Source organism: Letharia lupina (genome assembly GCF_014066315.1).
Source record: "Letharia lupina isolate WasteWater1 chromosome Unknown contig_2, whole genome shotgun sequence".
Lineage (NCBI taxonomy): Eukaryota > Fungi > Ascomycota > Lecanoromycetes > Lecanorales > Parmeliaceae > Letharia > Letharia lupina.
This window is the reverse complement of record NW_023502971.1, coordinates 1,843,913-1,855,917: the sequence shown is the minus strand read 5'-3', so window position 1 is coordinate 1,855,917 and position 12,005 is coordinate 1,843,913. Positions and strand designations below refer to the sequence as shown.

The following is a 12,005-nucleotide window of genomic DNA, read 5'->3' as shown; positions in this document are numbered from 1 at the left end:
GCCAGAAGTCCTAGAGAAAGCATTCGCTGTCAAGGGAAAGATGACAATACTTGGCTTCAGGGAAGGTCACTATGGTGGAGAGCCCACCCAAGAGGAAACGAAAACAGTATATTGCACTCTCATCGGTATCGTTAGCACTGCAAAGTCTACTTTCTTCGTACCGTTGCTGAATGCCAAGTAGAATACAAAGCACTGCTCGTCTCGTCTAATTATTCTCCTGCAGCGAGACAAGTACTGAGATGCTCGCTACATTACCCAACTTTTCCTCATGTCTGGCACCGCAGTGAAGACGTTCGATCTCAGGATTGACATCGAGGCTCAGTGACAATTATTAGGATCAAACTTGACATCCGTGAGTCCTCCTAAGATAGGATAGCTAAGGAGGCTTGGTTGGGCTATCCCTGCTCAGACTCCCCTAACATACGGTACAGAAATCCATACATGCAACCCAGCTTCATCAAAGATCCAAGTGTACTGGTCTGCAGGAGGAGCTTGTTGACCCCTAGCTGGGCGATTATAGTTCTCTTTCAGGCAGACACTTGGAGAAACCGAATTCGCGGAAACACAGGATAATCTTCGAGACACACCGTCTAACCACCAATTGAAGCGTCTATGCTTCAGATGGGTCAGCCTGATGGAGGCACACCCCCTTACATACATAATAATTCAATCAGAGAACCCAATCTTACAAAGGAGGAGAACGAGGCAGGCAGTATTGGTATGTCTCCCATAGACACGGCAGATTCTTGCTCCGAGAAGTTATTTTCCTGGCCAAATACTGCTGCCAACAACCAGCTTTTCCAATGATTGCCATAATTTAGCAAAGATGGAAAGATTAGCAACTATCATGACCACCGAGGTTCTTCCGAGCCCTACGTCTGTTGAAACATACACATTGGCTTCCGGACGGTGACGTTGGGAATGGCCCTGCACCATTCTGCACATCTGCCACTTCGACAGTGGCAGTCTGTTTTCGAATCTCGTGTGCCCAATAGTCGGGACACTCGGAAGTGAAGGGCCCGAGATGAAGCTACTGGGTCATTTACTTAGCCTTTGTGGCAGCTTCAGCTCGTCAAGAGAGCCAGGCTCCGCTGCAAGTAATCATGCCATTATCAGCGTTCGTCCGGAACCACTCTCTGCCTTGGTAACCATGCTGACCGCAACAGTTTGGTACGTATATTTGGGAGCTGATCCTCCCCATATGGTATTGAAACTGAGTCGCAAGACATGTTTCGGGAGCAAGAGGACCTTTCTATTCCCAAGACCTGTCTTGCAATTTCAAATCCTACCTTGAATAAGCCATGCTGACTCGGAGATCTGCGTAGATGACATTGTCACGGTCCACGGCCTTGCAAGCGTACCCTCTCCCTACCATCATCTATCTTTCTCCTCCTACAGCGTTCTTACGCCGCGAGACCCAGCTCTTGACGGATTGATCTCCGAGCACGACCTCAATTGCGCCGTCTCCTCGCCCAATGCCCTGATTGGCTCACGCCCAACGGAAAATGCAGATGGAGCATACTTCGACATTGCCAATGCGACTTCGATGGCCGAGGAAGGCCTTCAACCCTATTTTACGCTGAAGTCATTCTATATCAAGCCAATGGATGCACCTGCGCCCGGGACGAAAGTCTCTGTGAAAGGCTACACGAAGGTTCGCGATGAGCCGTACGTATGGCAAGTCGATTTTCCAAGTGGATTCCATTTACCCTTCCTGGTCAAGATGGAAGAATACAGCGGTGAGGAGTGGAAAGAGATTTACAAGGTGGAGATAGTGGCCGACTTTGGGTACGATGATTTAGACTGGGAATTTTGTGTTGATGATATTGAACTGCAATTCTTCGCACTTCCGGAAGATGAGAGTGAAAGTCACAGTCACAGCGGATCTCAGATTGTCTCGGGAAAAGGGGCCCAGCGCTAGGCAATGGTTCTGCTCCGATTGTGTTGCATTCGAAATTCCTCCCGTATGCAAAGCTGGAATGCTTGCCTGGCCTGATTGTAAAGTGCACCGATCTACTACTGAGACCAGTGTCCATGCGCGGTCTGCGCGTGAACAAGGGCTCTTCATCTCGCAGGGTAACCTCCTTAGCCTACTACAGGTCTTTTGTGTTGATCGCAAGTAATGGAAATAAACATAGTCCAAGCACCTTCGGCCTCGAATAGAACCATCCACGCGGGGACTCGGACAAATGATGATTTCGAGTCAGCATGCGTTTTGGACTCCCGAAACAGGTGTTGGGGTAAAAAGAAGTTCATTCCTTGCCTCGAAAACATGTTTCATCTGCGAGTAAAGCCGCGAACTGGAAGGAGACACTCGGAAACGAGGTATCAAGATAGCGGTATTGGAAACGGATTAGGGGAGATCCCTAATGCAGGAGGAACAGTATAGCCTTCGAATGGCTTGATCTCCTCACCTTGAATGCCTAAACTGGACTCAAGACCTCGCGAGAATAGTTTATGTATGGTTTCCTCGTTGGCTATCAACCGCATGTGTTCCAGTCCAAGGAGTTATATCCGAGAGTCTATACTATACAAGAACGTTTCAAGATTTCCCTTCTTCGGTCCACCAACCCTGACCGGCCTCACGAATCTTGGTGCCTACAATTGTGCGTTGGCTGATAGGCGAGCCGGTGTCCCTAACGTCTGTCTCATGCAAGCCGTACTGTACAAGAACCTCGGTGAGAGCCGGCTCTCCTACTCAAGCCGCGGCCTCAGACCTCTCCTTCACGGGTTTGGTTGCATAGTGCCTGCTAGAAAGGCTGTGTCGTCATCCATAATCCCTGTCCACTTCCGCCAGAACTCGATATTTTCCCTGGCACACGTCCGTACTCGACATGCCGGGCAATGCGAAAGATGTCCATGACAACGGCATGTCACGCAATATTTGGGGGCAATATCGTGATATTCCGAGCACTCTCCGTGACTGGTGCCCTTTCTTGCCTCTCCGAGGAGCTCTTTCGGAATCAAGACACCATCTCTCTGCAAAAGGCCGACAATGCGTGATCTCGCGCAAGCACTCAGATCGCCAGCCTCCTTGGACAAGCATCCCAAAGTCGGATGTGTGTATTTAAGGCAAGCATGAGCGACGACATCAAGATGATCCGCCACGAGGCATAGGACATCTAGCGGGAGCTCCAGCAGCCTCATTCTCTCTTGCTTGTTTCTTTCGCTCGATTTGTGATCAGAAGTATGTTCTATAAGCGAGACTGCCACTGGGAATGTCAGACTATATTCTCTCCATCGCTTGGACGTAAGCAAAGGTCGAAGGCCTCTGGTAATGCTAAGAGCAAATCCCTCACCATCCGTATCGTCTGCTGTGGCATTCTTGGAGGTTGACGCTGTTGTTTTCAATTGCTTCGATGTCAGCGATGGTCCAAGGCCTCCAGTTACGCTAAGACCAAAGTCTCTGTCGTCTGCATCGTTTGCTGTGGAATTCCTTGAGTTTGACGCTGATTTGCGTTTGGAAGCCATTGAAAAATTGTATCTTCAGCTAAGGAACACTGGTGCCACCAGGTGCGGTGCCTCTCGTATCGGTAGTGTCTCGAACCCACACCTTGACTTGGCCAGAGGATAGGGCCTTTGGACGGAGGATCTCGATGAGACGATGTCTTAACACCGACTGGGAGGCTCGAGAATTTATACCCAGAATTGCTGCTGTTGCTATGAGAAAGTTTTAAGAAGCATGTGAATACAAGAAGGTGAGAAGGTTTGTGAAGCCTTCACTTATGCCAAGCCAATCCCTCTCAATGCGGCCAAGCTTTCGCCACGACACATTCCGTAGGGAAGCCGCCGCCCTACACCTCTGTTCTTTATAAGTGTGATTCCTTGCAATCAAAATTGTGGGCCTCAACGGGAACCCTGAATGTGTGCCATTTCTAATCAAATCCTACGAAGCATTTCAGACTTTCAGCGGTGTTCTCTCTGACCTTGACAGTAAATGAGGCTACTGGCCTGTGAGTATCGGACTGTATGTTCACAGCACAATCGCTATGGTAGTGGCAAACGAAGTTGGTGCTCAGGGGATATACGGATTGCTTTAGTGTACGAGGGCCCTACGAGGTTAGTGATAGGCGCCGCACAAAGACGAGGCTTTGAAGATTGGGCTTCATTAGATGGAGACTGAAGACCGACACCGAGAGGCTGGGAAAGCAATGAAGCATGCCGTGCCACTGATTCAATTGAATCAGTCCCAGCCAAAGCAACGTAGTATCCCGAGCGCTGGTAAGCCCCAGTATACAGTTGACGCAATGGTTGGTTAAGTTATTCGTAGAGGTGTCGCTAATTGTCCAGCGCGAAAGGCTGTGTCATTGCCAATGCCTGCTTCGGGTCAACTCGCGCTCAATCTGGGTGCCGTGCTCTCTCTTTTTGCATGTGCATGTATGTTTATGCGGGTATCAAGTCGAGAAATCGAGAAGAGCAGCCTAGTACTAATTGAGAATGGTCTTATCACAATCGCATGTACTGTATGACGCCGAGGAGAAAGCGGAAGACACTGTTTGAAAGCTCCTTTCTCCATGGACATGTTGATTGCTGTCTGGCCAGACGCATCATGACGCCCTTCTGCCTTATCAAATATCCCAGGATCCATGGCTGAATCCCGACATGCATATCCCAGTACCTTGAACCCTCTTTAAATGGCGTCAAAGCCCTCCTTCTGGTGTCTTTGCGAGGTCGCTCATGCCTACTAGGTCCTGAACTATTGTCGACTTATTGTCGGAATCTGCGCGACTTCTTGGTCCCAGTGCAGTAGAAGTAAACTCCCTTGACACCGATCATGGGTGACGATTCCCCCAAGCCCACAGCGATTGAGCTGATTTCCCAACCAATCACCTTACCTTGCGGACTGACCTTACCAAATCGACTTGTCAAATGCCCTGTATGTCTACATTTCGGAGCAACATTCCCCTAATCCGTACCCCAGTTTGAGTTCCGAGACAAGTTTCGAGATTGTAATACTCATCGAGCCGTGTCTTGTGACTTCCTTTCCATCTCAAAACAGAAATACTGATTCCGAGATCTTGAAGATGCAGGAGACACTCGCGACACCGCCCGTTTTTGACCCACCTATCGACAAATTCCAGAACCTTTACAAGCAGGTTAGACAAGAAGAATTCCAATTTGCTTGGCACTGAGTAATGAGCTTTAGTGGGCCCACGCAAAATACGGCTTGATAATTACCGGGCAAGTTCAGATCGATATTCGATACCTTTCCATCAAGGGCGATGTCGTGTGCCACAAGGATTCTTTCAAGGAACCCCACTTCAGCAAATGGAAGCAATGGGCGACCATATCGCAAGAAGCTGGTATCCCTTGCATAGTCCAATTGGCGCACCCAGGGAGAATGAGCCCAGCTGGAGCCGGAGAAAGGCCCCCGGGGATGGCAGCTATCTGTCCATCTTCTGTGCCGGTTGAACTCGGTGAAGGATGGCTGAACAAAAAGGTATTTCGACTTGGCGATTCTTCAATCGATCCTGTCTATTGACAAGACATCAAGGCTCTGAACGCGGTTCTGGGAACGCCTCGAGAGGCGACCTTGGACGACATCGATGCGGTTGTAGCAGCTTGGGTGAATGGTGCTCGATTAGCAAAAGAGGCCGGGTTTGCTGGATGTCAACTACATGGGGCTCATGGTTTCCTCTTGTCACAGTTTCTGAGTCCACACACGAATCGGCGTACCGATGACTATGGTGGATCACCAGAGAGGAGGCTTGCTCTTTTGAAGCGTTTAGTGAAAGAGATCCGAGAATGTTGCCCTCGACCGTATTGCCTTTCAGTAAAATTGAATTCAGCAGATTATATGGCCACGGGCCTGGGGCTGTCAACGGATGAGGGCCTGGAGCAAGTCAGATGGCTAGTTGAATGCGGCGAGGTAGACTTGGTAGAGATAAGTGGTGGCAATGCGGAGAACAAGACCTCGAAGCTTCACAGTAAAGTTACAGGCCAATTCCCTTACACGTTTGTCTGCTGACCTCGCTATTGCTAGACTCATTTGGGACCAAATCTCTAGAAAAGGCCCCAAAGAGAGAAAGTACCCGAATCCGTGAAGCCTATTTCACGGACTTTGCGGAGAGTGTCCAAGGGTTGAACTCCAGAGTCCCAATCCAGCTCAGTGGTGGTACGTCCATAACATTTGCATGGCTCAGAAAGTGTTCTGAAGAGTTCATAGGATTTCGCTCGAGGACAGGCATGGCAGATGCTATTGACTCTGGAATCTGCTCTCTCATTGGCCTTGGTCGCGCCGTCGTTTTACAGCCAGATCTCCCAGTGACTGTCCTGCTCAATCCCTGTGTTTCTGATGACGAAGCGCTGGCTGTACCACACATTGTCAAGGGCCAGTGGTTTGCGAACATGATTCCTGTGAAAGTGGTTGGCTCGGGTCTTGCCATTCAATTCTTCTACCACAACATGAGGCGACTGGGTCACGGCCTGAAAAGTGATCCAGATGCTTCGATCCCGTACATTGTGTTTCAGGGCGTCCTCGAGACCTTTCGAAGTGGTTTATTTCAAACTGTAGAGCGGATGCTGCAGAGCTTCCCATGGCAGAGCAAGGCTTCCAAGATAGACTGAGGTAGTTAGGGAGGGACGTGGGGACCTATGTTAGTCGTTGCTGCATAGGTTAACGAGTGTACGAGCGTACAAAGGTTCCAGTCCCGTAACCGCCTGGCTTTGGCGCTTAGTCCTTTCGCTTGAAGATGAAATTGGATCAATGTGCCAGGCTCGAGACAGACTTCGCTGGTCTTACAAAGGATTTGGTAAACATTTGACTCCAATTAGTGTGAAGATTAGTCACTGATCAACAATCCGCCTGTGTTCCAATTGCGTGAAAGGACATGGGCAAAGAGAGCGTGGAAGACGACATGACTCGCTGGCGTCGAGTCAAAGTTGGTGTGCTCGTTGAAGGATATGATCAAGTTGACCAATTGCCTAATTGCCTATCATTATCATGATCATGATAATTATTATGCTTGCGATTATTGACGGTTCCACGGTTGTAGCAGCGATGACCCGAAAAAGAGAAAGGTGCCAAACGGGGAACGACCTTTGCCCCACTGCCCCCACTTAAAAATATTTTGACCCAGCTCCCCAGCAACAGCAGCCCTCAAGTATTATTGCTATTGCCGCCACATTTACCCTCGCACAACTTCTTCCTCCTCCTCCTCCTCCTCCTCCTTCATTGACCTACATTCAATTTCAGATAGAGAACTACAAGAACCGCAATCATGGCTTACGGCAAGGATGATGAGCTTGCCATCAATACAATCCGTCTGCTGGCCGTGAGTGGAGCCCCGCCATACCTCTAAGCTATTGCATCTGCCCATTGAACTCGAGACCGATTTACTGATGCGCTGGTGCTAATGGATTGTTTCTCACAAAGGTCGATGCCACCTTCAAAGCCAACTCCGGTCATCCCGGAGCCCCTATGGGCATGGCACCCGTTGCCCACGTCATGTTCAACAAGTTCATGAGCTTCAACCCCAAGAACCCAGACTGGGTCAATCGCGATCGTTTCATCCTGTCGTAAGTCGTGTCTCCTGCTGCAAGTTTCTCAACTTCGGGACAGGTGCCATACACCTTCGAATGGTAGACTACGCTTCGCTGGCATTAGCATGATAGGACATTACCAATGCCATTCTAACGTACTATTCTCGACAGGAACGGTCATGGATGCCTGCTCCAGTATGCTCTCTTACATCTCTTCGGCTACAAGGTGTCATTAGACGATCTGAAAGCCTTCCGAGTATGTCTCCTCCCTCTTCGTGTCTGTGGGTTCCTCAGTCGCAGCTGACTCAACTCTTCGATACAGTCCATAGACAGCATCACACCCGGTCATCCCGAAGCTCAAGATACACCGGGCATAGAAGTAACTACTGGTCCCCTCGGCCAGGGTTTTGCAAACGCCGTCGGTCTTGCGATTGCACAAGCCCACACAGCTGCCGAGTTCAACAAGCCGGGCTTCGAGCTGATCAACAACCATACCTTCGCATTCTTTGGAGATGGTTGTGCGATGGAGGGCATTGCTAGTGAAGCTGCCAGCACTGCTGGCCACTTGCAGCTCGGAAATCTTATCATGGTCTACGACGACAACCATATCTCAATTGGTAAGAATAAATGTTGTGGAGACTTTGCAGTGTGTAGACTAATCCTGTTAAGACGGCGATACCAAGTGCGCCTTTACTGAAGACGTCTTGCAGCGCTTTGAGGCGTACGGTTGGCACACGCAATGGGTGAAGGAGGGTGATACCGATCTGGAGGGCATCGAAGAAGCCATCCGAATGGCCAAAGAGGTCACCAACAAGCCTTCAGTCATCAAGTTGACCACAACCATTGGTTTCGGTTCTTTGTTGCAAGGTACTGGAGGAGTGCATGGCAATGCTCTGAAGGCCGATGATTGCAAGCAGGTGAAGAAGAAGTTCGGCTTTGATCCAGAGGACTCATTTGTCGTACCGCAGAAGGTCTACGATTTGTACCACAAGCATGCGGCTGAGGGAGCTGCGAAAGAACAGGAGTGGAACAAGATGTTCGAAAAGTATGGTCAAGAGCACAAGGCCGAGCACGACGATCTTGTGCGAAGACTGAGCGGCAAGCTCCCAGAGGGCTGGGAGAAAAAGCTACCTACGTATAAGCCGGGAGACAAGGAGCAAGCATCCCGGAAGCTGTCAGAAGCTGTCTTGGAAGCCATTCACGGCGCCATCCCTGACCTGATTGGAGGCTCCGCAGATCTGACAGGATCCAACAACACTCGATGGAAGGACGCCATTGATTTCCAACCACCAGTCCTCGGCATTGGTGATTGGGCAGGTCGTTACATCCGTTATGGTGTGCGTGAGCACTCCATGGCCGGTATCATGAACGGGATCGCTGCGTATGGCACCCTCATTCCCTTTGGGGGAACGTTTTTGAACTTCGTATCCTACGCCGCTGGATCCGTCCGCCTGTCTTCCCTTTCGCATTGCCGTGTCATCTACGTTGCAACCCACGACTCCATTGGTCTCGGTGAGGACGGTCCAACCCATCAGCCCATTGAGACTTTAGCTCACTTCCGTGCGCTGCCCAACATGATGGTCTGGCGTCCTGCCGACGGCAATGAGTGCAGCGCTGCCTATTATGTTGCATTGACCTCCAAATCAACCCCTAGTATCCTTGCTTTGACTCGTCAAAATCTACCTCAACTTGAGAACTCGACCCTACAGAACGCTATCAAAGGGGGCTATGTCTCCGTCGAGAATGAAAAGGCCGACATTACGCTCGTCAGCACAGGCTCGGAAGTCTGTCTCTGTATTGAAGCGGTCAAATATCTCAAAGATAACCACAACCTCACTGCCCGCGTGGTCTCCATTCCCTGCTGGGAGGTATTCGACACGCAATCCAAGGAGTACCGTCTGAAGTGTCTACCTGACGGAATTCCCTCCCTGAGCGTCGAGGTCATGTCGACCATGGGTTGGGAGCGGTATTCGAATGAGCAATTTGGTTTGAACCGATTCGGTGCCAGCGGTGCTTACAAGGATGTCTACAAGGTAAATTCGCTCAAAGCAATAGTCAATGGAGTAATCATCAACGCTAATGCATACACAGAAATTTGAATTCACTCCAGAGGGCATTAGCAAGCGTGCTGTGGCGACTGTCGACTTCTACAAGGGCACCAAAGTCCGCTCCCCCATCAATCGCGCATTCCAGCAGCTCATCTAGAAACTCTTCGTTTGCTTCATGATGCTTGCTGGCCATTTGAAACGGTAGATTATTATGAGTTTTACGTAGCTTATGCTTCCAGAGTTAGATAGATGCAAAGGAAAAAGTATCACACAGATCCATTTTAGGAATGAGGTTGTACTCTCTTTGCCCCGTTCTCTCCGAAAGACAAACCTTCCGCATACAACTGTATTCTATCACCATGATATTGAACCTTTTGCCTTTCTTTAGATAACTGCAAATTAAGGAAAACGGTTGGCCTTCGTAACCCAACTCTATTATTGTATAGACCTTTGTGTCCGAAAAGATGCCCCCAAATCTGCGTAAACCGTTAAGACGATTCTTCATAATTTCAAGGCCCATGAATTGTACACACGCGGTGTTCGTCCCCTCCAGCGCGCATTTCGCGTAATGTGACCATCGATCTCAGTCCATGTGATCGGTGTCGCATGCCGCTTACAAGCGATGGCAGCTAAACCATATCTAATGTCCTCCATAAGACAAAAGATCTTCGGTCCTAGTCGCCACAACAGTCTGCAGGTACTCAGAATTGTGCGAACCCTACGAGGTCATCATGGTGCGGATCCATTTATAGGTTCAGGCTCTGATAAAGAGTGAATATCATGAATTCCGCGGTTGCCGGAGTGTACTGAGGAACATGGTTCATTAAGGGCCAGGCTTCACCTATCTCTTCTCGAAGACGCTTGGATCGACAACGCAGACAACGACCAGACTGGTGACGATCAAAGCAAGAGCGACAAAGGTTACAAGGAAGACGCTGCCTCTGCTGGCGGGAAATTTGCCCCGTATGATCCAATACTAGATTTCCATGTTAGCATGCGTACACAGTCTTTGCCAGCCATATTCGCAGACATACCTGGCTCTCAAAGTACCTTCTCCCTCCGACAAGCAAGACTAAGATTGCGATTCCTAGAAAAGTAGCTCCCAATGGCTTGCCTACCTGGCGCAGATGGTATGTGTTGTCTGGATTGGTAGGAGTATAGCCTTCCCGCTCCGAGATGGTAGTATTGAGCCGGAAGAGTTGGGTTACAGCGATGCCGATGGAAGCGAAGGCAAGGGAGGTGCGAAGCCAGGCCAAGAAAGTACGTTCTGGGGAGTATAAGTCGGCGAAATGATACCAGGGAAGAATAAGAAATCAATGATCAGAGCAGCAAGAACGATAAGCAGAAATTAGAGAAGCTTTGGACACACCAAGAGCAAGGTGATCTCTGGCAACACTACCCTTATTTTCCAATTCCACACTCCCATATTTCTCGGCCAATTCTCTCCACCAACTTCCTCCACCCTTCCCCTCCTCGGCAATGAAGTCTCGTCCTTTCGACCCTGACCCCGACTGCCCTCCTTTCCTCCTCCTCGCGCTAGAGCTACTACTATGTCGAGATGTGCCCGGTTCACCCGATTCCGCAAGCTGCCCAGTAGACGTAGAATCGTAGTTCTTGTTCTTTGCCCCACCTCTCTCCCGGTTAACGATGGGGGTGATCTCGTCGGCTGAGCTCTCCGCTTGCTGCTGCTGCTGGTGGGCATTACTTCTTGGAGAGATGGAGCGAGACATTGGGGCAGTCGAGGTGGAGAATTGGACACTGCGAGATCTGGGAATGGCACTTGAGGGACCTTCGTCGGCTGCTGAAGAAGGTTTGAACTCGGGAGTTGGAGGACGAGAGCTCTTGGGAGATGAGTGGGATGAGAGAGTGGCCATCATAGGACAAAGGGAGGTGGAGGGCATATATATGAACATGTGACGCTCCCTCCTACCATGTAACTATTCCGAGAAATGTCCTTTAAACTAGCCTGTAAACTAGCCTTGGAAGTAGGTACCTAGCATCTTCAGACACTCGAAACACATCATATTCCATTAATGACAGCTTATCCATCTTTTAACTGTCAGGTGTGTTACTGATATTATGACTCGCATATCAACGTTTGTCTTGGGCTCGCCTTCAGCGGTGTGCCATCCATTTACTGCGCGAATTGGTGCCCGTCAGCTTCGTCCTTCTCCGCCTTCGTTATCTGCTCGTGGCTTCCAACAGTCCAGAGCTTTGCACTCATCACAGAGAAGCGCTCCATATCGTCAATGGTTGTGGCCTTCTCATAAAGCCTTGCCTCAAGGAACTCTATTCTGGATCCTGCTTAGCGGCGCTGGCATTTCTTACAGCATTTACGATGCTAAGCCATTAGTACTTGAAAGTGATGGGACGTTCGCACTGCTTGGTTCGGAGAAGGTCAAACAAAAGTACCTCTCTCCTACATCACCTCTTACAATTGAACAAGCAAACGAGATGTTACGACGGTGGGAAGAC

At 49.7% G+C, this 12,005-nt stretch overlaps 4 protein-coding genes across 4 annotated transcripts; 3 read left to right on the top strand and 1 right to left on the bottom strand.

The window, feature by feature from the left end:
* Positions 1-621: 621 nt before the first annotated feature.
* Positions 622-1,921, top strand: HO133_004590 (uncharacterized protein; the record flags this gene model as incomplete). Its single annotated transcript, XM_037295506.1, has 3 exons — positions 622-718; positions 996-1,121; positions 1,326-1,921. 3 exons carry the CDS (start codon positions 622-624, stop codon positions 1,919-1,921), a joined length of 819 nt encoding a protein of 272 aa, XP_037157507.1.
* Positions 1,922-4,774: 2,853 nt separating this feature from the next.
* On the top strand, positions 4,775-6,567 carry HO133_004589 (uncharacterized protein; the record flags this gene model as incomplete). Its single annotated transcript, XM_037295505.1, has 6 exons — positions 4,775-4,876; positions 5,025-5,096; positions 5,147-5,440; positions 5,495-5,927; positions 5,984-6,115; positions 6,167-6,567. The coding sequence occupies 6 exons, from the start codon at positions 4,775-4,777 to the stop codon at positions 6,565-6,567; spliced, it is 1,434 nt and encodes a 477-aa protein (XP_037157506.1).
* A 653-nt stretch (positions 6,568-7,220) lies between these two features.
* On the top strand, positions 7,221-9,687 carry HO133_004588 (uncharacterized protein; the record flags this gene model as incomplete). The annotated part of the gene is made up of 6 exons (XM_037295504.1): positions 7,221-7,274; positions 7,376-7,518; positions 7,654-7,738; positions 7,805-8,099; positions 8,152-9,515; positions 9,574-9,687. The coding sequence occupies 6 exons, from the start codon at positions 7,221-7,223 to the stop codon at positions 9,685-9,687; spliced, it is 2,055 nt and encodes a 684-aa protein (XP_037157505.1).
* A 684-nt stretch (positions 9,688-10,371) lies between these two features.
* HO133_004587 (uncharacterized protein) lies at positions 10,372-11,407 on the bottom strand (the record flags this gene model as incomplete). The annotated part of the gene is made up of 3 exons (XM_037295503.1): positions 10,372-10,506; positions 10,565-10,797; positions 10,900-11,407. 3 exons carry the CDS (start codon positions 11,405-11,407, stop codon positions 10,372-10,374), a joined length of 876 nt encoding a protein of 291 aa, XP_037157504.1.
* Positions 11,408-12,005: the final 598 nt, after the last annotated feature.